The sequence below is a fragment of the Oncorhynchus kisutch genome, linkage group LG1, assembly GCF_002021735.2.
Source record: "Oncorhynchus kisutch isolate 150728-3 linkage group LG1, Okis_V2, whole genome shotgun sequence".
In the NCBI taxonomy this organism is placed as follows: Eukaryota; Metazoa; Chordata; class Actinopteri; order Salmoniformes; family Salmonidae; genus Oncorhynchus; species Oncorhynchus kisutch.
This window is the reverse complement of record NC_034174.2, coordinates 46,712,599-46,739,065: the sequence shown is the minus strand read 5'-3', so window position 1 is coordinate 46,739,065 and position 26,467 is coordinate 46,712,599. Positions and strand designations below refer to the sequence as shown.

General features: G+C 44.2%; 1 protein-coding gene across 4 annotated transcripts in view; it reads right to left on the bottom strand.

The window, feature by feature from the left end:
- wnk2 (WNK lysine deficient protein kinase 2) overlaps positions 1–26,467 on the bottom strand; it is a 72,129-nt gene that overhangs the window by 10,058 nt on the left and 35,604 nt on the right. For 2 of the 4 annotated variants that reach the window (XM_031834017.1, XM_031833999.1), the window contains exons 12-26: positions 19,370–19,699; positions 18,466–18,518; positions 17,254–17,416; positions 16,769–16,885; positions 15,941–16,111; positions 15,741–15,783; positions 10,470–10,670; positions 9,263–10,176; positions 8,350–8,407; positions 8,127–8,194; positions 6,612–7,219; positions 5,866–6,092; positions 3,719–3,937; positions 3,091–3,189; positions 1,376–1,420 (exon numbers count right to left, since the gene is read on the bottom strand). In XM_031834017.1, coding sequence (XP_031689877.1) covers positions 1,376–1,420; positions 3,091–3,189; positions 3,719–3,937; positions 5,866–6,092; positions 6,612–7,219; positions 8,127–8,194; positions 8,350–8,407; positions 9,263–10,176; positions 10,470–10,670; positions 15,741–15,783; positions 15,941–16,111; positions 16,769–16,885; positions 17,254–17,416; positions 18,466–18,518; positions 19,370–19,699 — 3,316 coding nt within the window. The remainder of the gene's footprint in view (positions 1–1,375; positions 1,421–3,090; positions 3,190–3,718; positions 3,938–5,865; positions 6,093–6,611; positions 7,220–8,126; positions 8,195–8,349; positions 8,408–9,262; positions 10,177–10,469; positions 10,671–15,740; positions 15,784–15,940; positions 16,112–16,768; positions 16,886–17,253; positions 17,417–18,465; positions 18,519–19,369; positions 19,700–26,467) is intronic. The other 2 variants (XM_031834006.1, XM_031834012.1) reach the window with 2 other exon arrangements.

Genomic DNA, 26,467 nt, shown 5'->3' with positions numbered 1-26,467 from the left:
TATTTTCACCAAGAGAAAGAGAGGGAATGCAGTGATGTAGTGTCCACAGCTAAATAATCATTGTGGAATCTGAAAAGACACCGATCCCAAAAGCATGATGCACATGCTAACAGAAAGGAATGAGGTGGGTAAGCGAGCTAAGTGTGTCATTGTAGCAAATGATTTATAAACAAAAGAATGTGATCTCTTAAATGTTATATTATCTATACAATGGGTTCTAATAGATTTTTGCCCAATAGGCCTGACATATTACATTACCCGTTCAAGGAGCTTTCTGTTTTAATAGGGTTATTTTGCCTAAAAACATTTAGACCTACCTATAGAAAAATAAAAACTCTGCATCCCTGCCTAGCAAGAGTAGCCTGAGGGGTGTTTAGCATCCACAGTGGCTCTGCAAACGCAGAGAGGATATTCTCCGCAGCTGGCCTGCTCTCCAGGCACCATCGCATGAGCCTGGAGCCAGACTCTGGCTTCATGTTTCTAAAAAATGAATTCAAAGGCACTGTAGACCGAGCCTAATAAGGCATTTTTAGTTTCATTTGTATATAATTCTAAGTCAGCCTATATGGGAAATTAATTGACTAAAATGATTTAATACAACAAATGTCGTTTAAACGCTGAGCGCTATAACGTTCCTGCCAAGCCTAGTGTGTTGCACTTGCAAATGCTTCACAATGTATTTCTTTGTAGGGTATGGCCTTGAAATAATTGAAATAAATGGCTAATAATATAGCCTAAGTAATACAATACTTGGCTGACTCCTGACCTATTTAGAGTGTGTCTATGCCATTTAATACGACATGTAGCCTATTTCAAATGATTAGCGCTTCTTACAGTCACCTTTTCATGTTGTTTATTCAAATAATTTTCAATTCAAATCATATGGTTTGGTTTCAGTACTTCAAAACCAAATGGTCCAGGTAGTGACAGAAATAGATGGTTGTTGGTTCAATGGTGATTTTAATGAATGGAGCAAATTTTATTTTATTTTATTTTTTCCTGTGAGGAAGGAGTGTTTTTTTAACGAACTGGTTGGAAGTGGTTGGAAAGGACGTGGAGCGTGAGGAACTAGTGGGATTTCCGACCGCTGAACTCCGCTTACATACTCTGGTCCCAACTAGCTCTGTTGCTGAAACATGTTATCTAAGTAAATGTAGTTCAAATGAACACTAGAAGGCCCCTCTTGTTTATAAAATGCATTCTAATCTAATGAAATGTACTTCTACTCTTACTCATGAGAGGAGCTTTTGGGGAAAGAAAACAAGGTACATGAGTAGATACAATAATAAAATCAATGAATTCATGAATAGATAAATACAATAAATAGTTTGGGATTCTCTAAATGGCTAATGTCTTTTCTGCAAATTATACTTACCCCTACCACGCTCTTTACCAAGGCAGAGACGTTTCAGAGTTGACCCTAGGAGATAAACAGAGTTAGGACTCCAAGCAACACGGAAAACATAAACACACATAGACGTACGTCTAAAAACATACAGTCACACTGCTACAAAGATCTGCTCAAAAGCCAGATGCAGCATCATCACACACATAACACCGTGGGAAAGCACGGTTCAGACAACTATCTGAATACAGATGGACAGGCCAATCATGCAGTCCCTCTAGAAGTGAGCCACAGAACTGTGAGAGGTCTGAGAGAGAGAGAGGTCTGAGAGAGAGAGAGGTCTGAGAGAAAGAGAGTTCTGAGAGAGAGTTCTGAGAGAGAGAGTTCTGAGAGAGAGAGGTCTGAGAGAGAGAGAGGGGTCTGAGAGAGAGAGAGAGGTCTGAGAGAGAGAGAGAGAGAGATCTGAGAGAGAGAGGTCTGAGAGAGAGAGGTCTGAGAGAGAGAGACAGAGAGAGAGAGATCTGAGAGAGAGAGAGAGGTCTGAGAGAGAGGTCTGAGAGAGGTCTGAGAGAGAGAGAGAGAGAGAGAGAGAGAGAGAGCTCGTAACCAACAGGGCGCAAAATAACAGTGGCTGTGTGTAGCCATGCAGACAGGGTCCACTAGGCAGGACTGCAGGGGCAGAGAGGCAGAGTTACACAGACAGACAGGAGCAGAGAGTGAGAGTGAGCTGAGTACACAGTACTGCTGCAGTGCATTACTACTATTACTACTGCATCCACTACTCATCAGCCAAGCACAACAGACAGAGAGAGACATTTCACTGTAGTTCAGAGAATCAGAGAGACACAGGGGAGAGGATGGTATGGAAGAAGGAAAAAGAGGGGGAGAAAAAACATAAAAGAGCTACAGGATGAGGATATCCGGACATAGTTTAAAAATGGTCAGTACTTCAACGGCCACAGATGTCGTTTTTTGATCCATAGACGTTGATTTTTAGTACCAAATCTGAACCAATCATAGACGTATATGTTTCACAAGTTTGGACTGCACATTAGAGTCCGGAACGACCGGAGCTCATTTGAATAATGCCCAGTTGTGTGTTCATTTTTACATTTAGTTCATTGAGCAGACACTCTTATCCAGAGCAACTTACAGTCAGTGTATTCAACTAAGGTCGACAAACATCACAGTCATAGCAAGTAAAGAGTTTCTGTAACGGTTACTGATAATGTTGTTGTGGTTGAAGTGTTCTTTCTGTTGGTTGTCAGAAAACAGGATCACTTCCAGTTCTGAAGCTTTTGAAAAGGTGACAGATGGGAGTAATAATAAATATTCTATACTGAAATCTTCATTTTGCTCCATTTTCCTGTAATCTGATATATTTAAATATTAATGACGAAAGAATTATACGTTCAATTATGTAGGGTTGAAATATGACCATAGAAACAATAACACCAAAAAGATGTATTTTTTATGTCTGGATAAATGTATTTTCAACATCCGGGAAAATACGTCTTTTCAACTTTTGTTCAGAACAGAAAATGAACGTAATCTCAACATCATCTTTACATCTTTTCAAAGTAATTCGGCTCACTGGGTAAAGAGGAGGAGCGGCGAGGAGGCGAGAAGAAGAGGAAGACATGAAAAGAGGAGAATGGAGGGGAGGAAGGAGAGCAGTGGAGGAGGACAAGAAGCAGAGTGAGTGGGGAGTGGTGGAGCAATGGAGGAGAGGAGGAGATACAAACAGATAGACAGAGACACAGGCCCACTGAGGAATCTAGCGCGTGGTTTGCTACTGGTTTTATAGGTCACTCTCTCAGGTGGTGGAGGGTAAGCAGGCCAGCCTGTGGAGAGGAGGAGGAGAGGAAAGGAGGAGAGGAGACACAGAACATCAGGGTAAGAAGAGCACACAGCTCTGACCAGAACCCGCTTGAGAAATGAACAGCAACCTCTGTCAGAACCATATGTTAAAGGCTACAGATGCCTGATGAAGGTAACTTTGTGTTCCATCATATAAAACACATTTTCTATGGCATCCTATTGCAGCACTTCCTCTAAACATGAGTATGACCCACAATATTGATCTGTATCTGTTGCTTGTCATTTGGGTGAAACGAATGTAATAAAGTAATAAAACAGACAGTTAGGGTTGCAAAATTCCAATTACATTCCCCAATTACATTCCCCAATTCTCAGGTTTTCCAGAAATCCAAGTTGGAATATTCACAGAATTAGGAGGGAATAAAGCAGGAAATCTGATATCCTCAACCCAGGATTTCTGGAAAACCTGGCAATTTTTTGGAAAGTTACCGGAATTTGGAAACTCTGATAGTGTCTCCTTTTGCATGTTGGGACATGTAGTTTGTGGGTCACCTTGGCTTGGTGGAGTCTGTGGACCTGTCCCCTCTCCGTGTAGTCCAGCTCCAGCGTAAATGTTGTCTGAGGAGAGGGAACCCTTGAGGGAGCAGGGCTGCTGGGTCTGGACGGGCTCAGAGGTGGAGGTAGCCAGGTGACTGGTACCTGAATGGGCTCGGCTGTCTGACTGAACTGGAGCTTTTGCTGGAGACCCGTTCAGACTCACTGTAGGCTCACCTACACAGACCAATATACAGTTGAAGTCGGAAGTTTACGTACACTTGGGTTGGAGTCATTAAAACTCGTTTTTCAACCACTCCACAAAGTTCTTGTTAACAAACTACAGTTTTGGCAAGTCGGATAAGACATCTACTTTGTGCATGACACAAGCATTTTTCCCAACAATTGTTTACAGACAGATTATTTCAGATTGTATCACAATTCCAGTGGGTCAGAAGTTTACATACACAAAGTTGACTGTGCCTTTAAACAGTTTGGAAAATTTCAGAAAATGATGCCATGGCTTTAGAAGCTTCTGATAGGCTAATTGACATAATTTGAGTCTATTGGAGGTGTACCTGTGGATGTATTTCAAGGACTACCTTCAAACTCAGTGCTTCTATGCTTGACATCATGGGAACATCAAAAGAAATCAGCCACAACCTCAGAAAAAAAGATTGTAGACCTCCACATGTCTGGTTCATCCTTAGGAGGAATTTCCAAATGCCTGAAGGTACCATGTTCATCTGTACAAACAAGAGTACTCAAGTATAAACACCATGGGACCATGCAGCCGTCATACCGCTCAGGAAGAAGACGCATTCTGTCTCCTAGAGATGAACATACTTTGGTGCGGAAAGTGCAAATCAATCCCAGAACAACAGCAAAGGACCTTGTGAAGATGCTGGAAGAAACAGGTACAAAAGTATCTATATCCACAGTAAAACGAGTCCTATATCGATATAACCTGAAAGGTCGCTCAGCAATGAAGAAGCCAGTGCTCCAAAACCACCATAAAAAAACAGACTACGGTTTGCAACTGCACATGGGGACAAAGATCATACTTTTTGGAGAAATGTCCTCTGGTCTGATGAAGCAAAAATAAAACTGTTTCCCCATAAGAACCGTTATGTTTGGAGGAAAAAGGGGGAGGCTTGCAAGCCGAAGAACACAATCCAAACCGTGAAGCACGGGGGTGGCAGCATCATGTTGTGGGGGTGCTTTGCTGCAGGAGGGACTGGTGCACTTCACAAAATAGATGGCATCATGATGGAGAAAAATTATGTGGATATATTGAAGCAACATCTCAAGACATCAGTTAAAGTTAAAGCTTGGTCGCAAATGGGTCTTCCAAATGGACAATGACCCCAAGTATACTTCCAAAGTTGTGGCAAAATGGCTAAAGGACAACAAAGTCAATGTGTTGGAGTGGCCATTACAAAGCCCTGACCTCAATCCTATAGAACATTTGTGGGCAGAACTGAAAAAGAGTGTGCGAGCAAGGAGGCCTACAAACTTGACTCAGTTACACCAGGTCTGTCAAGAGGAATGGGCCAAAATTCCCCCAACTTATTGTGGAAAGCTTGTGGAAGGCTACCCGAACCGTTTGACCCAAGTTAAACAATTTAAAGGTAATGCTACCAAGTAATCATTGAGTGTATGTAAACTTCTGACCCACTGGGAATGTGATGAAAGAAATAAACGCTGAAACAAATCATTCTCTTTACTATTATTCTGACATTTCACATTCTTACAATAAAGTGGTGATCCTAACTGACCTAAAACAGGGAATCTTTGCTGGGATTAAACGTCAGGAATTGTGAAAAACTGAGTTCAAATGTATTTGGCTAAGATGTATGTAAACTTCCGATTTCAACTGTAAATATTACACACAGAAACCTGGACAGATAGACAAAGTGCATCACAAATGGCACCCTGTTCCCTATTTAGGTCAATTATTTTGACCACGGCCCATATATTATAATTTAAACCTGCTACTATATACACATGATGAGAGTTACCTTGCCTCAGACCTGAGAACCTGCCCAGGCTTTAGTGGGCTGATGCAATCTTAAGTTGCGCAGACAAGCTGGGTTCAATCCCAGGTGTATCTCTCAGTTCAACACCATCAGTGGAGTGACTGGTTTCAGTGCCCTCATACTCACTGGTTTTGCTAGAATCACTGGTTTTGGTGGTAACGTTCCTCAGCTGTTGTACCAGAGGACTGAGGAGTTTGCCAGCCTTCAGTTTGTGCTTGTGCTTGCTCTTCCGCTTGGGGGGAGCTGTGTGGGAGAAACCTAGGGGGGGTGGAGTGGCTTTACCCAGCCTTCGGTACAGCAGCTCTATTTCCCCTCTCTGGTGGGCCTGCAGCTCCGAAATCTCCTTCAAATGCCTGGGTGGTGGGGAGCGGGAGGAGAGATAGGTTTAGAAAAAAGTTAAGGTGCCTGATTCCTCCAGATAATGGTCTTCTAGACCAGTGGTTCCCAAACTATGGGTCGGGACGCACTTCTGGGTCACGGCAGATGTCCAAGTTGGTCGCGAGATGAAATTGCCCCCAAAAATGTAATTAAAATAAGTGAAAGAAAAACACTTTCAGTGTAAAGATAAATGACTATAATCAAATAGAAAGTATGTAGAAAAGATAATGAGAATTTACAATCAACAAAGTAAAAGCTAGACAATCAGTCCCTCATTGATTTTGTTATAATGTTTAAGAATAAGAACACAGCATTAGCCATTTATAGAATTGTGTGGAATTGCAAGAGATTAGCTTTCAAACTACAATTTTTTTTTTTATATTCTTTGGTCTGTGTATTTTTCTTCACCGCTCTACCCTTATGGTGGTTTGCGACTCAAAAGACACTTCAATTGGTGGGTTTGGGAACCCCTGTTCTAAACACACACAACTTACTTCTCCTTGAGTCTGGTAAGCTCTCTCTTCATATCCGAGTCCTCCATCTCGGAGTCGTTGTCACTACTGACATAGGCCGAGCCGTGCACGCCCCCATGCCGGCTCGGCGAATCAGAGCTCTGCACACTACTACTGCGGCGGCCCGAACGGCGCAAGAAGGCCACCGCCCTCTTCATGAGGTCACTTCCTCTCCGCTCCCCCGAGTGGCCGTGCCGTGAAGGTGTGGCCGGGGCCAGCTTGGCGGGACTACTCTCCGCCCCTGAGTCTGATGACAGGAAGCGTGGGTGTGCGTGGACTGTTACATCAACAGACATGGAAGTGGTAGTGGAGGCGTGCGGCAGTGACCCCCGTTTGGCCATGGAGGGAGGTGTATCCAGGTAGAAATCGGGCGGCGCAGAGTAGCGGCTGCTGCGGGTCCTCAGGGTGACGTCGTCCTCGGTGCTGACCACGGAGAAGCGTCCGATGGTGGTGGAGGGGGCCATGGCCATTGCCTGGACACTGCTGCGGTGGTCTGAGTGGCCAGCAGGATGTGCTGGGGAGGCAGCACTGCTCCAACTCCTCTGCTTCAGCTCTCCTCGTGTCACCATGTCAGGAGGGCCTATGATAATCTACAGACACGGATGACAACAGCAATGATAAAGTTATTGTTTAAAGAGCCACTTCCAAGTTAATACCTTTGCAGGTAATTATGATATTGGTCTAAAATACCGCATTCGCCGTTTCCTCTACAAAACTAACTAGGTATTGCACCTCTAGAGGTAGTAGTGGAAATGACTATTGGGAACAAATATGTGACTTGTTTAAAAAAACTAGCCGTATAGTGCAATTCACTACTTCACAGGAGCGGCATTTGAACATATACTGCATTTTTGAGCTGAAATGCCTTTTGGAACATGTGAACTTCCATATGCCTTAATAACGGACTTGTATTCCATCCATAAATACGAATAAAATGGTTAAATTAGGTGCCTAGCTGGTTTAGCTACGGAAAAGACAGGAACCTTCCTTTTAGCCATGATTGGCTGAGATAACGGATGGGCTGGACATGCCGGGAGATGAGTTTGGATTCGTCTGCAATGTAGCATGCTTCTGTTTATAACGTGAGCTGCTCAGTATGTGTTAACAGTCCTTTCTACCACGCCGTTTTTGAAATATATAACGTTAGCCATCGATCTACAAAAGTTTTGCTACTTTTCTCAACATTGATGCCCTGAATTTAGCAGGCACTATCGAAAACGTGATGGGCTACTTTCTGCACCGGAGTGACTTGACACAAACAAGATGTAGCTACAAACAAAATAGAGTTAAATGGCTACTGTCCGCCGTGAAGCGTTCATCCATGTATACGGGTAAGAGTCGAGCTCCATTTTCAGATATAAAGTTTCTAATTTAGTCAGAAAGTCATTTTTATTGCAAGTTAAAGCGCACTGTTGGTTAGCTAGCAAACGTTAGCTCGTTGGCTCGCTAGCTAACGTCACGTGTTTGATCTGTGTAGTATGTAATAGAGTAAAGTACCTTAGACCGGCCACTGGAGCCCGAGCAGGAGGTAGAGTGGAGTATGTTCTTTCTCCTAGACATGGGGGCTGCAGACAGAGAGAATGAGAGAGATGACATAGCTTATCTAAATAACTACAAAAACTTGATTTTGATTTTTCACAACAGCTGTTCTATAAGTTAAAAGAAAAGAATTGCTCCTGTAATGTTGTGGCCTACATACAACACAGTAGAGTGTACATACCACCCATGGCAGAATCACTCAACGCGCTTAAACTGTCCATCCTCTCTGGAATCTGAGGCTGAAAGAAAAAGTGGTGAGGGAGGGTTGAGAAAAGAGAGACGGTAAAAGATTGAAGCAGAGAAAGAGCGGTTATGAGGGTAATATAATGTATGAGGGTAATATAATGCAGTCGTTTCTAAAAGGGAGAATGGCCAACACGTAAGGATGAATGGCATAGATAGATTGCATGTACTTTACATGTTGTCTGGGGTGTCCTGTCTCAGCCTCCAGTATTTATGCTGCAATAGTTTATGTGTCGGGGGGCTAGGGTCAGTTTGTTAAATCTGGAGTACTTCTCCTGTCCTATTCGGTGTCCTGTGTGAATTCTCTCTTTCTTTCTCTCTCTCGGAGGACCTGAGCCCTAGGACCATGCCTCAGGACTACCTGACATGATGAATCCTTGCTGTCCCCAGTCCACCTGGCCGTGCTGCTGCTCCAGTTTCAACTGTTCTGCCTTATTATTATTGGACCATGCTGGTAATTTATAAACATTTGAAAATCTTGGCCATGTTCTGTTATAATCTCCACCCGGCACAGCCAGAAGAGGAAAAGGCCACCCCACATAGCCTGGTTCCTCTCTAGGTTTCTTCCTAGGTTTTGGCCTTTCTAGGGAGTTTTTCCTAGCCACCGTGCGTCTACACCTGCATTGCTTGCTGTTTGAGGTTTTAGGCTGGGTTTCTGTACAGCACTTTGAGATATCAGCTGATGTACGAAGGGCTATATAAATACATTTTATTTGATTTAAAGAAAACAATTCTAATCTCAGAAAGGAAAGTATGTTTGAGCCCATAGGGCTCTGGTGCACTATTCAGGAAATATGGTGCCATTTGGGATGCATTCTATGAGTTCTATGTATGACATGTTCTATGTTTACCAGCTGTTCCCCTGTCCGGTAGCGCCCTTCCCCCATAGGTCCAGGTGTGCTGTTTCCTGACCCCAAGGTGGCACTGTCGGGCCCAGGAGGGGACTGGACGTACTCTGTCCCCGAGCCTGGTGTCTCCGCGGCAGTGCCTGATGGGTACATAGGAGCGTACTCCTGGTACAGCAGGTTCCTCAGCTTCTCGTCCAGAGTCTTGATGGTGCTGTCCACAAAGCCCCCCCGACCTCCCACCCCTCGACCCTCCCCGTCCGACTCACTGGGCCCCCCTGCCGTGTGCTGGTGGGGAGCCGGGCTCTGGGGCAACGAGGGGGCCTTGGCTCCACCCACTGAAGAGAAAGGCTGATGGAGCACCACGGGCTGCTGGGAGCGGTCGCCGCGGGAAACAGAGGGGTAGGAGAGTTGTAGGGACTCTCTGGCTGAGGAAGTAGTGGGGTCCTGGGGGGGCAGAGGGGTGAGGGGAGTTGAGCTCCCTTGGGCATCACAACTCACGTTCAGGGACAGGGGCATGACCAGCGGGCAACAGGGCACCTCCTCCACCATGGAGGCAGTGCACGCCATCTCTGCCATCTGCTGGGCAGCGTGGATGGGAGAGATGGCACCCAGACGCCCACCTCCCTGGTGCTCCTCTCCGGACAGGAAGCTGCGGCGACCTCCAGAGGGGGCCACTGGAGGAGCCGATGCTGGCTGGGTGTGATGCACCCTGGGAAGGGTAGAACTGTGGGTCTGGCCCTCTGGAAGAGGTCCTGGGTGGACAGATGGGGGGCCAGAGGGGGCTGGGACATGGGACATGGCCAGGAGGAGAGGGTCTGTGGAGGACAGGATGGGAGGGCTACAGAGGCCATAGCCCTCATAGGCGAAGCCTCCACTCCCCCCAGAAACTGAGTTAGCTATGGAGGACGACGCTGATACTGCAGGACAAAAGCAAAAGAAGACAGAAGATTATAGACAGAAAGGCAATAGGACTAGCATCCTCTTAATCAACCATTCTACAACAGGACCACATGCAAAGACATACAAATATTTCAACTTAACAACTCAATATTGTATTTGTGGCATTCTGACAGAGTGTTGCAAAAGTGGTTTGACTACAGATGTTGACAGATGTTGACATGTTCATTCATTGAGCACTAGAGGGCAGCATGGTAGCATGGCTCGACCAGGATGGCTTCATGTTCAAACGGTCACATGGAAACAAAGTCACCTCTGCCTGAAGCAGTCCCTGCAGTGCCACCCTCAGCAGACTGGCCAGGCACTGTAATCCCACCAGGCTGTGCAATTGTAGTCCTGTCAGGCTGAGCAGTTGTAGTCCCATCAGCAGTTACTTTTGTAATTCCATCCTGGCTGGAGGTAGGAGGCTCCTCCACTGGGCAGATGATGAACCATCTCTTCCCTGTGTGGAGCACTGAGAGAAAGATAGAGAAAGAGAGTTGAAGAGAAAGGCCAGTCAAACAGATATAGCAACCAAATTTACTCAGCCCACCCACACAGCCCTCCTTTAAAAACCTTCCTCCACAGACATCCCACTCTCTATGGGGCCGATTCAGACTTAAGAAATTCTATGCCTTTTTTAATCGTTTTGATTTAAGCACTTCTCAGTAGTTCAGACTTACCTTTTGCAGGTGAGTCATTCCACCTCAAAAAACACAAGAAAGATGATTTTGACACCCACCATCTCAGATTGTTCTGGAATCGTTTCTGTAGTTAGAAACTGATAAGTTTAACAGTCCTAAAATATTATTTGATATTTGCAAAATGAAGCTAATTGATGGTGCCCAAATGGGCAATTTTAATTGATATGATTCATATAATCGTCCATAAATATAGTACCTAACATCCGATTTGGAACATACCTCTTCCTAACAATGACTAAGACATGAGGAATCCAATACAATGATCAAAAGCCACTCACGGACCCCCCCACATCCCACACCAATCCCAGCACCCAACAACCAGTACACAGTATCAGTTCTCTATGTCTGACAAGTCATATGGAGCTGCTGCTTAAGAGTATTGCTTCTTCATCCTTTGTAATGTATTCCCTGTGAATCTGGTGATGGGGTTTTTTCCGCTGTTCAGAGAAATTAGCCATTGAAGTCGCGAGCATTATTTACCATAAATGAGTATGGTAGTACCAAGTTTTGTCCGATATTCCTGCTACTGGCAGCACACACTTGTATCAATTTTGCTGGTCTCTTTTGTTAATTAAATGGACCACAAATGTTTTTTCCCAACTTTAGCCAGAAAACCACCAATAGCTTTTGCTCATGATGAAAAACAAATGGTATGGTCATCTTTACAATTCAAGCCAGTCTTTCATGAAAGCAATTCCGTTTGTCCATCTCTTAGGCTTGATTTGTGTCCAGGAAATGGCCCCTCCCTCTGTGTGTGGTTTACTCCCTTCAAAAAGGTCTGGATTAGTTAGACCATTCCTGGTGAACAAGCAACCATTACGCTAAAGTAATTCTAATAGTTTCAATGTTATAGTCTCTAACGGGCTTCAAAAAAAAAAGTCCCTAACACACAGTGTTTTGCAATGGTAATGGATTTGAGTTGGATTTAATGGTATATGTCACTAATCACACTACATATATAGATGTTTTCTAATAATTATATTGACAAACATACACCTGCCATGCATCTAGTGGGCAAATAATTGTTTATAATTGTATTATTTTATTACGGTTGTCACAACATTTTAGACACTAGCCCATTTCTCCATCAAAGTTTTGGACTTTTTATGAGAATTGCACCAGAGCTCAGAGAGCTGCCATTTATAGGACAATTCAAGGGGTGTTGAGTTGAAGCAAAAGGTTGCTAAGAGAGGGACAAACGTAATTGCTTTCATGGAGGAATGGCTTGACCACACAATTTATTTTCATCATGAGTAAAAGCTATTGGTTTCCTACCCAAAGTTGATCCATTTATTAAACACAAGAGACCAGCAAAATGGACAACAAGGTGTGCTAGCAGTAGCAGGAGCAGCGGCATCTAGTGGGAAAAATCTGAAACTTTCACACAAATTTATGGTAAATAATGCAAGCGAAGTCGCGAAAGTTGGTGCAAGTTTCAATGGCTAATTTCTCCAAACTGGGACAAAACATCACCAGATTCACACAGAATACATTACAAGGGTTGAAGAAGCAATACTCCAAGCTGCAGCTCTATATTTCAGACACAGAGAACTGATAATATATACTGGTTGTTGGGGTGGGATTGGTGTGGGGGTCCGTGGGTGGTTATTTATTTCAATATAATGTAAATTAAAAGGGCCAATTTGGCTGCAATCAATTAGCTTAATTGATCAAAAATCGAATAAAACTTAAACAAAATTATGTTACAGGAATGCTGTTTCTAATTACAAAAAAGTTTTCCGAAAAAATTGAGGTTGGTGGGTGTCGTGGCTTGCTGAAATGACATGGAATAACCAAGGTGCATAACAGGTTTTGGAGGAGTTGCTCCCTTGCGCACTCTGAATACATTTAATTCAACCATACTTTTGTATAATTTTTAGCCAGTACTTCTGAAAGTAGTACTCAAATGCCAGAAGTGGTCCCCGAAAATTGCATACTACATGTGCACCACATCATTGCTCTCTCTCTCTCTCGCTTTGCTATGTGTGCATCTTGCTAGCTGTCACTCAAATGGTGAGGGGCTGAAGTTAATTGGCTGAAACACAAATTGCTAGGGCCCAAATTAGGGATTTGGTGGCTAATTGGGGTAAAACAGTAATTCCGCTCATAGATTATGCATGTAGAACTCCATATTGCCACATCCAGCCCAAATGGAGGTTTAAAAAATACTTACTAGTCCCCCGAGTTTCAGAGGAGGTCTTTAAAAAACTGCGAAAAGTAACTAAATGTAATTGAAAATGTAATCTAAGTACTCCCCAAAAAGTATTATTTATTATGAGAGGGCAATAAACCATAACTAGTAATACTACATCTCAACTTTCTGGTGAAAAGAAAGAGTTGCTGATGTGTTATCACTTTGAGGGCAAGAGCTCATGTACACAGTACTCATATAATAAAATATGAAAATAATATTATATATGATGCATTTCCTATTCAACAAAACTGTATGAATAAGGCTTGAAATGACATACATGCTTTCTAAATACAGTATTATCAAATTATAAAATGACTAACTATATGATTTCACCTTCCTTATGAATGTAAAAAAAAATGTATTTGTTTGTTTAGTGGCAGAGTAAATGTGCATATTTTCTTAAGGTCTCGCTTGATCAAAACATCTCACAGAGCCCTAACTCGGCTTCCTGAACTCATTAGGAACTCGCCTTTCATCTCATATTATTCTTGTCCGTCTATGACAAACAGAAAGTGTGTTTTTGTATGAATTATTTTAGATTACTGGCTATACATCAATTTCTGAATGTGGTAGACGATGAAACCACTTGCGCTACGATGTAAGGATTCCTGGCATGTTGGTGGCTGTGAATTATGGTTCAGTCAGGAATTGATGGTGTCGTGGAAGATTCAGAATTTGTTGGTAACATTTGTAAGATGTTTTATATTCATCTAATGTGTGTAAGTTAATTCTCATCAGAATGGTATTTTTGTATAATACTGTGGCGAGGTTGCAGTTATCTGTTCTATGTCAAGACTAAGTTGCATGGGCCGCTGAGAGGGGAGAGGTCAAAGTGTCATCATGTGTAAACATATCTTTCACTCCCTACCTTTTTCCCAGTGGAGAAAGGAGGGTGGCACTGTCTGTAATCATTCTATGCTCCCTCTAATGTTGTTTCTATCTTAACCTATAGCCTCATTCTCCTCTCCGTGAGTTTGTCCAGGAGTTTGTATTTAGAGTGGGTTGTATCTAAATGACAAATTGATATATGCCTGTTGATATGGAGGATTGGTTTATGGTTCTGGGGTTTGGGAAAGGAGACAAAGCTGAACGATGAATTATGTCTATGCTGTCTGACTATGTGTGATCTTTGCTATAAAGGATCCCATTTTGCCATTGTGTGGGGACTCTCAACATTCATTAGAGATACTGAACTGTTGAAAGTCAAAATGCTATAGAGCTTATATAATTAAAGATGGACTTTGATAACTAACTCTGACTTGTGTGTGTGGTTTGCTCCCATGATTTGGTAAATAGAGGAAATTTCCACGACAATGGACAGTCGGAAGAGCAAATGAAATGATAGGAGGGACATCCCAGTTTCAAGTGGTGTCAGATTCACATCCTGCTTTAAAGAGGCAAAAGAGACATACCAAAGATTTTTTTTAACTAAACAAAGATAGACCACCGCCAGTCTTTTCCAATGGAAACAAAAGAGTCATAGTGGGCAGATCAAGCAAGGAGGTGGGAAGAGCCAAGCACAAGCCAGCGAGATCCTATTTTCCTGTTCTAGCATGAATCTGCATATTTATGTTAGGAAAAGCCTACTCTGTGAACTAAATTTGCCAGTGCACTCCTTCTAAATGACATGATTTTAAAAAACTTTGGCAAATGGTAAAGTCTAAAAAAACGTAATCTGCTCTGTTCAAAACAGATTCTAGTTTTGGGAACTGAAAACTGTATTGAGATTAAATGTTTAATCGATGACAAAATTTGCAGAATGTCTGCCAAAATCCAACTCCTTCCATCTTCTGACAATGCTGGCCACTGGGCTTCCTCTCACTACCATATTTGGATGCTTCACATTTATACATCCGGTGAAATATCTGTCTCATTATTCTAACTGTGGACATACTCCTCTGTCCGTGAGAATCAGGGCTACCACTCAATGCAAGCCTTTTCAGGGGTCTAAATCGATCTACAGCGAATATGTCAGTCCGAACTGGTACCAGAAACGCGCAGGTCTTTACATCTGAAAGGTTTTAAATACGTTGTACCTTTTAATTTGAATTTTCACAACAGAATTAATTAGAATATAGGCTATCGAGAGAAAAAGGGTTACGAACAATAACGACAAATTAAAGAAAGCCATTGAAATACATATATATTTGTCTCCTTTTTAGCACCAATAGATTTAAAAACACTCTGACATTGTAGATTTTTTAGGATTAGAAAAGTGTTTATGAATCATTAAAAAAACAGTATGGAGAGCCTTTATGCACTAAATATATTGGTAAATCAAAAATACAGTGGTTTGATTCATCCTGAAAATTCACATATTCAATTGTTCAAACCATGAAATATCAGATGGTGCGAAAAGGTTACAACAGTGATTGGACAATACACATCGACCATTAGAACTGTAGGCAGATGACAACAGTTTAGTTGTGAACCGTGTCTCAGGCTCAAAATGCTAAGTTTCATTACTATATATGTTCCAAAATTATAGCACAATTTGTAACAAGTTGAATAGTATCCACTACAGAATAGATAGAGAGAGAGATAGAGAGAGAGAGAGAGAGAGAGAGAGAGAGAGAGAGAGAGAGAGAGAGAGAGAGAGAGAGAGAGAGAGAGAGAGAGAGAGAGAGAGAGAAAAGTGAGGCATTACCATTCTGCTGATAAACAGGATGGTGTGCTCCGGGCTGCTGAATCTTCAGAGAGATAGAGAGTTAGACAGGAAACAGACATGTGAGAGATGTATTAAATGTGTGTGTGTGTATTTCATGCGTGTGGCTTCTGAATAAACATCCATGTGAGTATATTAGCGTCAGTGTGTGAGGGACTTGTGTTTGGGATGCCCCCCCTCACCTCTCCCCCCAGCCCCCCAGAGTTGTGTCCCAGTTGGGGACTGCCACCCAGGGCGGAGGCCATCTCTCCCTCCATGTTCTCACTCAGCATGTCCTCAGCCTTGTCCACGATGTCTTTCAGCTGGTCAATGAACATCTCCTTCTCTATGGGCAGGATGAAGCCATTCTCCACCTGCATACACACAGACAGACACACACACACACACAGACACAATGTAACTACAAGCAATATAATAATGCCAAAACAAGAATACTGAAGAAGTGATAGCACTTCAGGAACAATCATAATGTAAGTATCCCATTTCAATACAGGAAAGATACATTTACAAGGGGATTGATAATGAACTGGATGACCGAACAGAATACTCATTTATAAGATCTTCTGCTGTAGCGCATTTGAGCATGGTGGCCCTATTTAAATATTAAACAATCTATTTGAAGTTCTCAAAATAGCTTTTCCCAGGACATCCCAGACAGACAGAGGACCTCTGTCTAGACCTGGGGTCAAATACTATTTGAATTCCTTCAAATCTTTTGAGCATTAGCTCTAGCCTGTCCGGAGCACCAGATGGGCCAGATGGGAATAGTTTTGTGACTATTCTAATTCATCCATTAAGCCAGGAAAGCTCAATCAAGCGCAGATAAAGAATTTGAAATGAGTTCAAGTCATTCTTTGCACCCAGGTCTACGTCCCATAACGGCACCCTATGCCCTACATGGTGCACTACTTGTACCAGAGCCCTATGGACCCTGGTCAAAAGTAGTGCACTCCAAAGGGAATAGGGTGTAGTTTGGGACGCAGTGAAGTCTGCCAAGGTCATGACCTCACCATGTAAATGGCTATCTCCTCCGGAGCATCTCCATCCAGGTCGAACTTGAAGGTCACCATTTTGTGATTGTGCGTCTCCAGCTGGCATTCCACCATCTTATCGCCTGTGTTGCACACCTGAGGGGAAGGAGAAATCACTTTGAATGTGAAAGTATGAATATGCATATACTTTGAATACACAGTATAAATTGTAATTTCAGTTTCAAACTTCTCCCCTTTGGGCTAACTGAATAGCTTATGAATGGCTAAAACATTGAGCAAATCAAATCAAACTTTATTTTCCCCACGCGCCGAAAACAACAAGTGTCGACTTTACCGTGAAATGCTTACTTTACAAGCCCTTAACCAACAGTGCAGTTCAAGAAGAGTTAAGAAAATATTTACCAAGTAGGCTAAAATCAAAAGTAATTATAAAAAGTAACACAACGAGATTATTGTACACTGACCAGGTCGGAGCTGTGGTCAGTGTGGACGGATGGACTTACATTGAGCATGCTCAATTTGGGCTTGTTGGTCCTCTCCTGGCGGGAGCGCGTGCGGGCCGATTTGCGGTGGTGTTTCCGGGTCTTCCCGTCCCCTTTCCCGCCGCTGGCCGAGCCATCGCAGCCATCACTCATCTCCTTACCCGACGCCACGTCTGAGTTGAAGCTAAAGGCAGGGATGTGATCGAGTTCAACAATACTTTAAACACATTCTCTCTCTCTCTCTGCTTCTCGGCGTGTCATTAAGATGGGACTCTGGTGTAGTAACTGGTGTTTAGGTTAAAGATAAAGTTACCCTGAACCTAAGGATGGATTGTTGTCTGACCTTGTCCATAGACTGCTTACATGGCAAGGAAACCAATATGTCATTTTATAACTTGAGTGAACTATCCCTTTAAGATGTCAGTGAGAAAGTATTCACTATTGACAAGGCCAGGCGTCCACACCACGGTCACACACTATAGCCCCTATACCGTACACAGTACCCACTATAGCCCCTATACCGTACACAGTACCCACTACAGCCCCTATACCGTACACAGTACCCACTATAGCCCCTATACCGTACACAGTACCCACTACAGCCCCTATACCATACACAGTACCCACTATAGCCCCTATACCGTACACAGTACCCACTATAGCCCCTATACCGTACACAGTACCCACTACAGCCCCTATACCGTACACAGTACCCACTATAGCCCCTATACCGTACACAGTACCCACTACAGCCCCTATACCGTACACAGTACCCACTATAGCCCCTATACCGTACACAGTACCCACTATAGCCCCTATACCGTACACAGTACCCACTACAGCCCCTATACCGTACACAGTACCCACTATAGCCCCTATACCGTACACAGTACCCACTACAGCCCCTATACCGTACACAGTACCCACTACAGCCCCTATACCGTACACAGTACCCACTATAGCCCCTATACCGTACACAGTACCCACTATAGCCCCTATACCGTACACAGTACCCACTACAGCCCCTATACCGTACACAGTACCCACTACAGCCCCTATACCGTACACAGTACCCACTACAGCCCCTATACCATACACAGTACCGACTATAGCCCCTATACCGTACACAGTACCCACTATAGCCCCTATACCGTACACAGTACCCACTACAGCCATTGTTGGGGAAGAACATTTCAACAACACTAGTCAAGCTCAGAAGGTATGGCCACACACCTGTCATAGCCTGGGTAACTGTGAAAGGCCATGGGTTTCTCTTGCAGTGGCTCCTGAAGGCAAAACAATGGGGTTGTTGGATTCACAAGAACATGTCACAGGGGTTAGAGTATGGCTGGGTCTCAAACGGCACTCCACTCCTTCCCTATGTGGTGCACCACTTTTGACCAGCGCCTACGTAGGGAATAGAGTGCCATTTGGGACGCAGCCTGCATTTACAATATGGGCCGTGCATAGCCGAGTACTGTACACAGTATGTGCTGTGCGTTGTTGTAGAGTAAGAGTTGTATCTGGACACTCTTGGAAGTCAAGGCGCCTGGAAGAACCTTTCCAGTTGAAAAAGGTTCTTCGAGGAACCCCTTGTGTTTTGTGATGGGAGGGGTTCAATTTTAAACCTTTTTAATAATATATTGCAAAGGTTGCAGCCAAACAGATTGGAGGCGTGGCTTGTTGGAGGTGTGACTTTCAGATCATTCTTTTTGGTCACTTCTTTAGCGTAGTCATTCCTGTTTATCGTGTTAAGTTTGTACACTGCAAATTAAAATCTTCCTTGAATATTTATGCGCATTATATTCTAATATAATATTCATCAAATTAACATTGCTGATTACATTTACTCTAACGGGTAGCCAACAAAAATGATCTATCGTAAAGCCACACCCCTACTAAGCCATGCCTCCACTCCAGGGTTCCTCCAGGAACCCGTTGCTACATTGAACCATTAAAGGTTCCTCCAAGAACCCCTCAAGTAACGGAAGATGCAAATATGAACCATTAACTAGCAACGGTTCCTTGAGGAACTCCAGGGGTTCCTTGAGGATATCCATGGTTCCTCGAGTCACAACTAATTCTAAGAGTGTACTGTACTGTAGAAACGGTTGATAACTGTGTGGTGAAGAGCTACCTCTTGGCTGGCCTCAGGTTGGCAAGAGGTGGACACAGATGCAGTGTCCAGGTTCTGCTGAGTCGTGGACAAGCTGAAACGGTCAGGCACTGGGGCTGCTATCTGGATGCCAGCGGGCTTCAGGGCTGCAGCTGGAACCGGAGCCAGGCGTGGGACCCGGGCTGGGATCTCAGGGACAGTCTGGTCAGACCCGGCTGCAGTAGCAGGTTCGGGGTCCACCACCTCAGCCCTCCAGGGTGAGGAGAGGATGGCAGGCTGGACGGGGTGGAGCGGAGCGAGGGCCGACACTTGAGCCTCTCCATGGGGGTCCTGAGGGGCACCAGACTGGACCTGGAAGGAGGAATGACTCAGGTATTACAGAACCTTCTTTGCTCCTGCTGCTAAAGACACAGTTCAACCTACTTGTTTATCCAAATGTATGTTATGTGCTGTGCTACATTTACTATCCATATTCCAACAAAGTCAAAATGTAAAGCCAACGTATTTGTAAGGTTTTGTAAAGCCAGCTTACAGTGCATTCGGAAAGGTTTCAGACTTATTCAACCTTGTTCTAAAATGTATTAAATATATACAAAAAAAGGTTTTTTAAGACATTATTGCAAATGTATTAAAAATAAAAAACAGATATCTTATTACATAAGTATTCAGACCCGTTGCTATGAGACTCATTGATCATCCTTGAGATGTTGCTACAACTTGATTGGAGTCGGTGAAGAAGGGTCTTGGTCAGCGAGGTGACCAAGAACCCGATTGTCACTCTGATAACCTTCCAGAAGGACAACCATCTCTGCAGAACTCCACCAATCAGGCCTTTATGGTAGAGTGGCCAGACGGAAGCCATTCCTCAGTAAAACGTACATGACAGCCCACTTGGAGTTTGCCAAAAGGCACTTAAAGGACTCTCAGACCATGAGAAACAAGATTCTCTGATCTGATGAAACCAAGACTGACTCTTTGGCCTGAATGCCAGGTGACAAGTCTGGAAGAAACCTGGCACCATCCCTATGGTGAAGCATGGTGGTGGCAGCATCATGCTGTGGAGATGTTTTTCAGTGGCACGAACTGGGAGACTAGTCAGGATTGAGGAAAAGATGAACGGAGCAAAGTACAGAGAGATCATTGATGAAAACTTGCTCCAGAGTGCTCAGGACTTCAGACTGAGGCGAAGGTTCACCTTCCAACAGAACAAACACCCTAAGCACACAGCCAAGACAACGCAGGAGTGGCTTCGGGACAAGTTTCTGAATGTCCATGAAAGGCTCAGCCAGAGCCTGGACTTGAACTCGATCGACCATCTCTGGAAAGATCTGAAAATAGCTGTGCAGCGACACTCCCTCTCCAACCTGTTGACATGACAGGGTAGGGCAAAACAAAGTAATTAAAATGGAAATAGCTAAATAAACAGAGCAACATAATGAGAACGTAATAAACACACAGCTTTAATCTCTATGTTTCTCCAAAGATATCAGGTTAGATTAGGAGTGAACACAACTCCTGATCTTTATCCATTACTTAAAGGCCCAATCCATAAATTATGTTTCCCCAGTGGTAACAAAATAAAGTACAAACACAATTGACCAGAAACAAAACAAACACAAACAAAACAAGTTGTTTGATTTTCACCATTGAGTGCACCTGGTTCCTCTTCTTCACTGCAAAACCAATATTGTGTGCACTCACAAATACCCTCCCTAGCTGTCAGTCCTCCAGGGCTTTATACCTTCCGGAAACCTGCCTCACCCAATGTGATACGGAATCGCTATTATTTATTTATTTATTTTTAGAACACACTCAAGAACCTCCTGAAGCTAACCAGCTAACTAGCTACAAGCTATTTAGTCATTGTTCGTTTTTTTTTACCTGGATAACACTCGCCAGTCCAGCTTCCCTTCCCCATCCACCGCTGCCCTGATCTCTTGGCTACATAGCTGATGCACGCTGGACTGTCCATAAATCACGGTACTCCATTCTGCTTGTTTGTTTTATCTGTTGGCCCCGTTGCCTAGTCTACGCCATTTTACCTGCTGCTGTTGTGCTAGCTGATTAGCTGTTGTCTCACCTACTGTTTTAGCTAGCTTTCCCAATTCAACACCTGTGATTACTGTATGCCTCGCTGTATGTCTCTCTCAAATGTCAATATGCCTTGTATACTGTTGTTCAGGTTAGTTATCATTGTTTTAGTTCACAATGGAGCCCCTAGTTCCACTCTTCATACCCCTGATAACTCCTTTGTCCCACCTCCCACACATGCGGTGACCTCACCCATTACTACCAGCATGTCCAGAGATACAACCTCTCTCATCATCACCCAGTGCCTGGGCTTACCTCCGCTGTACCCGCACCCCACCATACCCCTGTCTGCGCATTATGCCCTGAATATATTCTACCATGCCCAGAAACCTGCTCCTCTTATTCTCTGTCCCCAACGCTCTAGGCGACCAGTTTTGATAGCCTTTAGCCGCACCCTCATACTACTCCTTCTCTGTTCCGCGGGTGATGTGGAGGTAAACCCAGGCCCTGCATGTCCCCAGGCACCCTCATTTGTTGACTTCTGTGTTCGAAAAAGCCTTGGTTTCATGCATGTCAACATCAGAAGCCTCCTCCCTAAGTTTGTCTTACTCACTGCTTTAGCACACTCTGCTAACCCTGATGTCCTTGCTGTGTCTGAATCCTGGCTCAGGAAGGCCACCAAAAATTCAGAGATTTCCATACCCAACTATAACATCTTCCGTCAAGATAGAACTGCCAAAGGGGGAGGAGTTGCAGTTTACTGCAGAGATAGCCTGCAAAGTAATGTCATACTTTCCAGGTCCATACCCAAACAGTTCGAACTACTAATTTTGAAAATTACTCTCTCCAGAAACAAGTCTCTCACGGTTGCCGCCTGCTACCGACCCCCCTCAGCTCCCAGCTGTGCCCTGGACACCATTTGTGAATTGATCGCCCCCCATCTAGCTTCAGAGTTTGTTCTGTTAGGTGACCTAAACTGGGATATGCTTAACACCCCGCCAGTCCTACAATCTAAGCTAGATGCCCTCAATCTCACACAAATCATCAAGGAACCCACCAGGTACAACCCTAACTCTGTAAACAAGGGCACCCTCATAGACGTCATCCTGACCAACTGGCCCTCCAAATACACCTCCGCTGTCTTCAACCAGGATCTCAGCGATCACTGCCTCATTGCCTGTATCCGCTACGGAGCCGCAGTCAAACGACCACCCCTCATCACTGTCAAACGCTCCCTAAAACACTTCTGTGAGCAGGCCTTTCTAATCGACCTGGCCCGGGTATCCTGGAAGGACATTGACCTCATCCCGTCAGTTGAGGATGCCTGGTCATTCTTTAAAAGTAACTTCCTCACCATTTTAGATAAGCATGCTCCGTTCAAAAAATGCAGAACTAAGAACAGATACAGCCCTTGGTTCACCCCAGACCTGACTACCCTCGACCAGCACAAAAACATCCTGTGGCGGACTGCAATAGCATCGAATAGTCCCCGTGATATGCAACTGTTCAGGGAAGTCCGGAACCAATACACGCAGTCAGTCAGGAAAGCTAAGGCCAGCTTCTTCAGGCAGAAGTTTGCATCCTGTAGCTCCAACTCCAAAAAGTTCTGGGACACTGTGAAGTCCATGGAGAACAAGAGCACCTCCTCCCAGCTGCCCACTGCACTGAGGCTAGGTAACACGGTCACCACTGATAAATCCATGATTATCGAAAACTTCAATAAGCATTTCTCAACGGCTGGCCATGCCTTCCGCCTGGCTACTTCAACCTCTGCCAACAGCTCCGCCCCCCCCGCAGCTCCTCGCCCAAGCCTCTCCAGGTTCTCCTTTACCCAAATCCAGATAGCAGATGTTCTGAAAGAGCTGCAAAACCTGGACCCGTACAAATCAGCTGGGCTTGACAATCTGGACCCTCTATTTCTGAAACTATCTGCCACCATTGTCGCAACCCCTATTACCAGCCTGTTCAACCTCTCTTTCATCTCGTCTGAGATCCCCAAGGATTGGAAAGCTGCCGCAGTCATCCCCCTCTTCAAAGGGGAAGACACCCTGGACCCAAACTGTTACAGACCTATATCCATCCTGCCCTGCCTATCTAAGGTCTTCGAAAGCCAAGTCAACAAACAGGTCACTGACCATCTCGAATCCCACCGTACCTTCTCCGCTGTGCAATCTGGTTTCCGAGCCGGTCATGGGTGCACCTCAGCCACACTCAAGGTACTAAACGACATCATAACCGCCATCGATAAAAGACAGTACTGTGCAGCCGTCTTCATCGACCTTGCCAAGGCTTTCGACTCTGTCAATCACCATATTCTTATCGGCAGACTCAGTAGCCTCGGTTTTTCGGATGACTGCCTTGCCTGGTTCACCAATTACTTTGCAGACAGAGTTCAGTGTGTCAAATCGGAGGGCATGCTGTCCGGTCCTCTGGCAGTCTCTATGGGGGTGCCACAGGGTTCAATTCTCGGGCCGACTCTTTTCTCTGTGTATATCAATGATGTTGCTCTTGCTGCGGGCGATTCCCTGATCCACCTCTACGCAGACGACACCATTCTATATACTTTCGGCCCGTCTTTGGACACTGTGCTATCTAACCTCCAAACAAGCTTCAATGCCATACAACACTCCTTCCGTGGCCTCCAACTGCTCTTAAACGCTAGTAAAACCAAATGCATGCTTTTCAACCGGTCGCTGCCTGCACCTGCATGCCCGACTAGCATCACCACCCTGGATGGTTCCGACCTAGAATATGTGGACGTCTATAAGTACCTAGGTGTCTGGCTAGACTGCAAACTCTCCTTCCAGACTCATATCAAACATCTCCAATCGAAAATCAAATCAAGAGTCGGCTTTCTATTCCGCAACAAAGCCTCCTTCACTCAAGCCGCCAAGCTTACCCTAGTAAAACTGACTATCCTACCGATCCTCGACTTCGGCGATGTCATCTACAAAATGGCTTCCAACACTCTACTCAGCAAACTGGATGCAGTCTATCACAGTGCCATCCGTTTTGTCACTAAAGCACCTTATACCACCCACCACTGCGACTTGTATGCTCTAGTCGGCTGGCCCTCGCTACATATTCGTCGCCAGACCCACTGGCTCCAGGTCATCTACAAGTCTATGCTAGGTAAAGCTCCGCCTTATCTCAGCTCACTGGTCACGATGGCAACACCCATCCGTAGCACGCGCTCCAGCAGGTGTATCTCACTGATCATCCCTAAAGCCAACACCTCATTTGGCCGCCTTTCGTTCCAGTACTCTGCTGCCTCTGACTGGAACGAATTGCAAAAATCGCTGAAGTTGGAGACTTTTATCTCCCTCACCAACTTCAAACATCAGCTATCTGAGCAGCTAACCGATCGCTGCAGCTGTACATAGTCTATTGGTAAATAGCCCACCCTTTTCACCTACCTCATCCCCATACTGTTTTTATTTATTTACTTTTCTGCTCTTCTGCACACCAATATCTCTACCTGTACATGACCATCTGATCTTTTATCACTCCAGTGTTAATCTGCAAAATTGTAATTATTTGCCTACCTCCTCATGCCTTTTGCACACATTGTATATAGACCCCCCCTTTGTTTTCTACTGTGTTATTGACTTGTTAATTGTTTACTCCATGTGTAACTCTTTGTTGTATGCTCACACTGCTATGCTTTATCTTGGCCAGGTCGCAGTTGCAAATGAGAACTTGTTCTCAACTAGCCTACCTAGTTAAATAAAGGTGAAATAAAAAAATAAAAAAAATAAAAAAAGGGCACTTTTCTTACTTGTTACTCTCATTACGTATTACTTGCTTATGGATTGTGCCTCTACAGTTCTGATCAAATATACATGATAGATCTGTTTTGCATAAGCGCCATAAGTCTGTCAAGCGAGAACCTACACATTATGGAGAAACAACCCCTCTGTGAGCAGGTAGTGCCAATCTAAAGTCAATTATTTGTGGCAAATAGTTAAATATAACAGCCAATTGTTTAATTACATTTTTGTATTGGGTGTATCTACTGACAGCCTGTATAGTTCCGAAAAGATACATCCGTTGTTTAAAAAAAACCATTTTCTTTACTCTGCCTGCAAACACACTGGATGCTTCAGAAGCCATTGAAGACATCAACACCATGACATAACACATTGGGAATCATGTAGAAACCAAAGAATGTGTTAACCAAATCAAAATATATTTTATATTCTTCAAAATAGCCACCCTTTGCCTTGATGACAGCTTTGCACACTCTTGGCATTGGTGAAGTCTCAACCAACTTCACCTGGAATGTTTTCCAACAGTCTTGGAGTTCCCACATATGAGAGCAGAGAACTTGCTGGCTGCTTTTCCTTCACTCTGCAGTCCAAGTAATCCCAAACCATTTCAATTGGGTTGAGGTCAGGTGATTGTGGAGGCCAGCTCATCTGATGCAGCACCTCATCACTCTCCTTCTTGGTCAAATAGCCCTTACATAGCCTGGAGGTGTGTTGGGTCATTGTCCTGTTGAAAAACAAATGATAGTCCCACTAAGCCCAAACCAAATGGGATGGCGTGTCACTACAGAATGCTGTTGTAGCCATGCTGGTTAAGTGTGCCTTGAATTCTAAATAAATCACAGACAGTGTCACCAGCAAAGCACCCCCACACCATCCAACCTCCTCCATACTTCACAGTGGGAACCACACATGTGGAGATCATCCGTTCACCTACTCTGCGCCTCACAAAGACATGGCGGTTGGAACCAAAAATCTCTCATTTGGACTCATCAGACCATAGGACAGATTTCCACTGGTCTAATGTCCATTGATTGTGTTTATTGGCCCAAGCAAGTCTCTTCTTATTATTGGTGTCTTTTGGTAGTTGTTTCTTTGCAGCAATTCGACCATGCAGCAGTCTCTTCTGAACAGTTCATGTGTCTGTTACTTGAACTTTGTGAAGCATTTATTTGGGCTACAATTTCTGAGTCTGGTAACTCTAATGAACTTATTATCCTCTGCAGCAGAGGTAACTCTGTCTCTTCTTTCCCTGTGGCGGTCCTCATGAGAGCCCTTTTCATCATAGCGTATTGATGGTTTTTGCAACTGCAACTGAAAT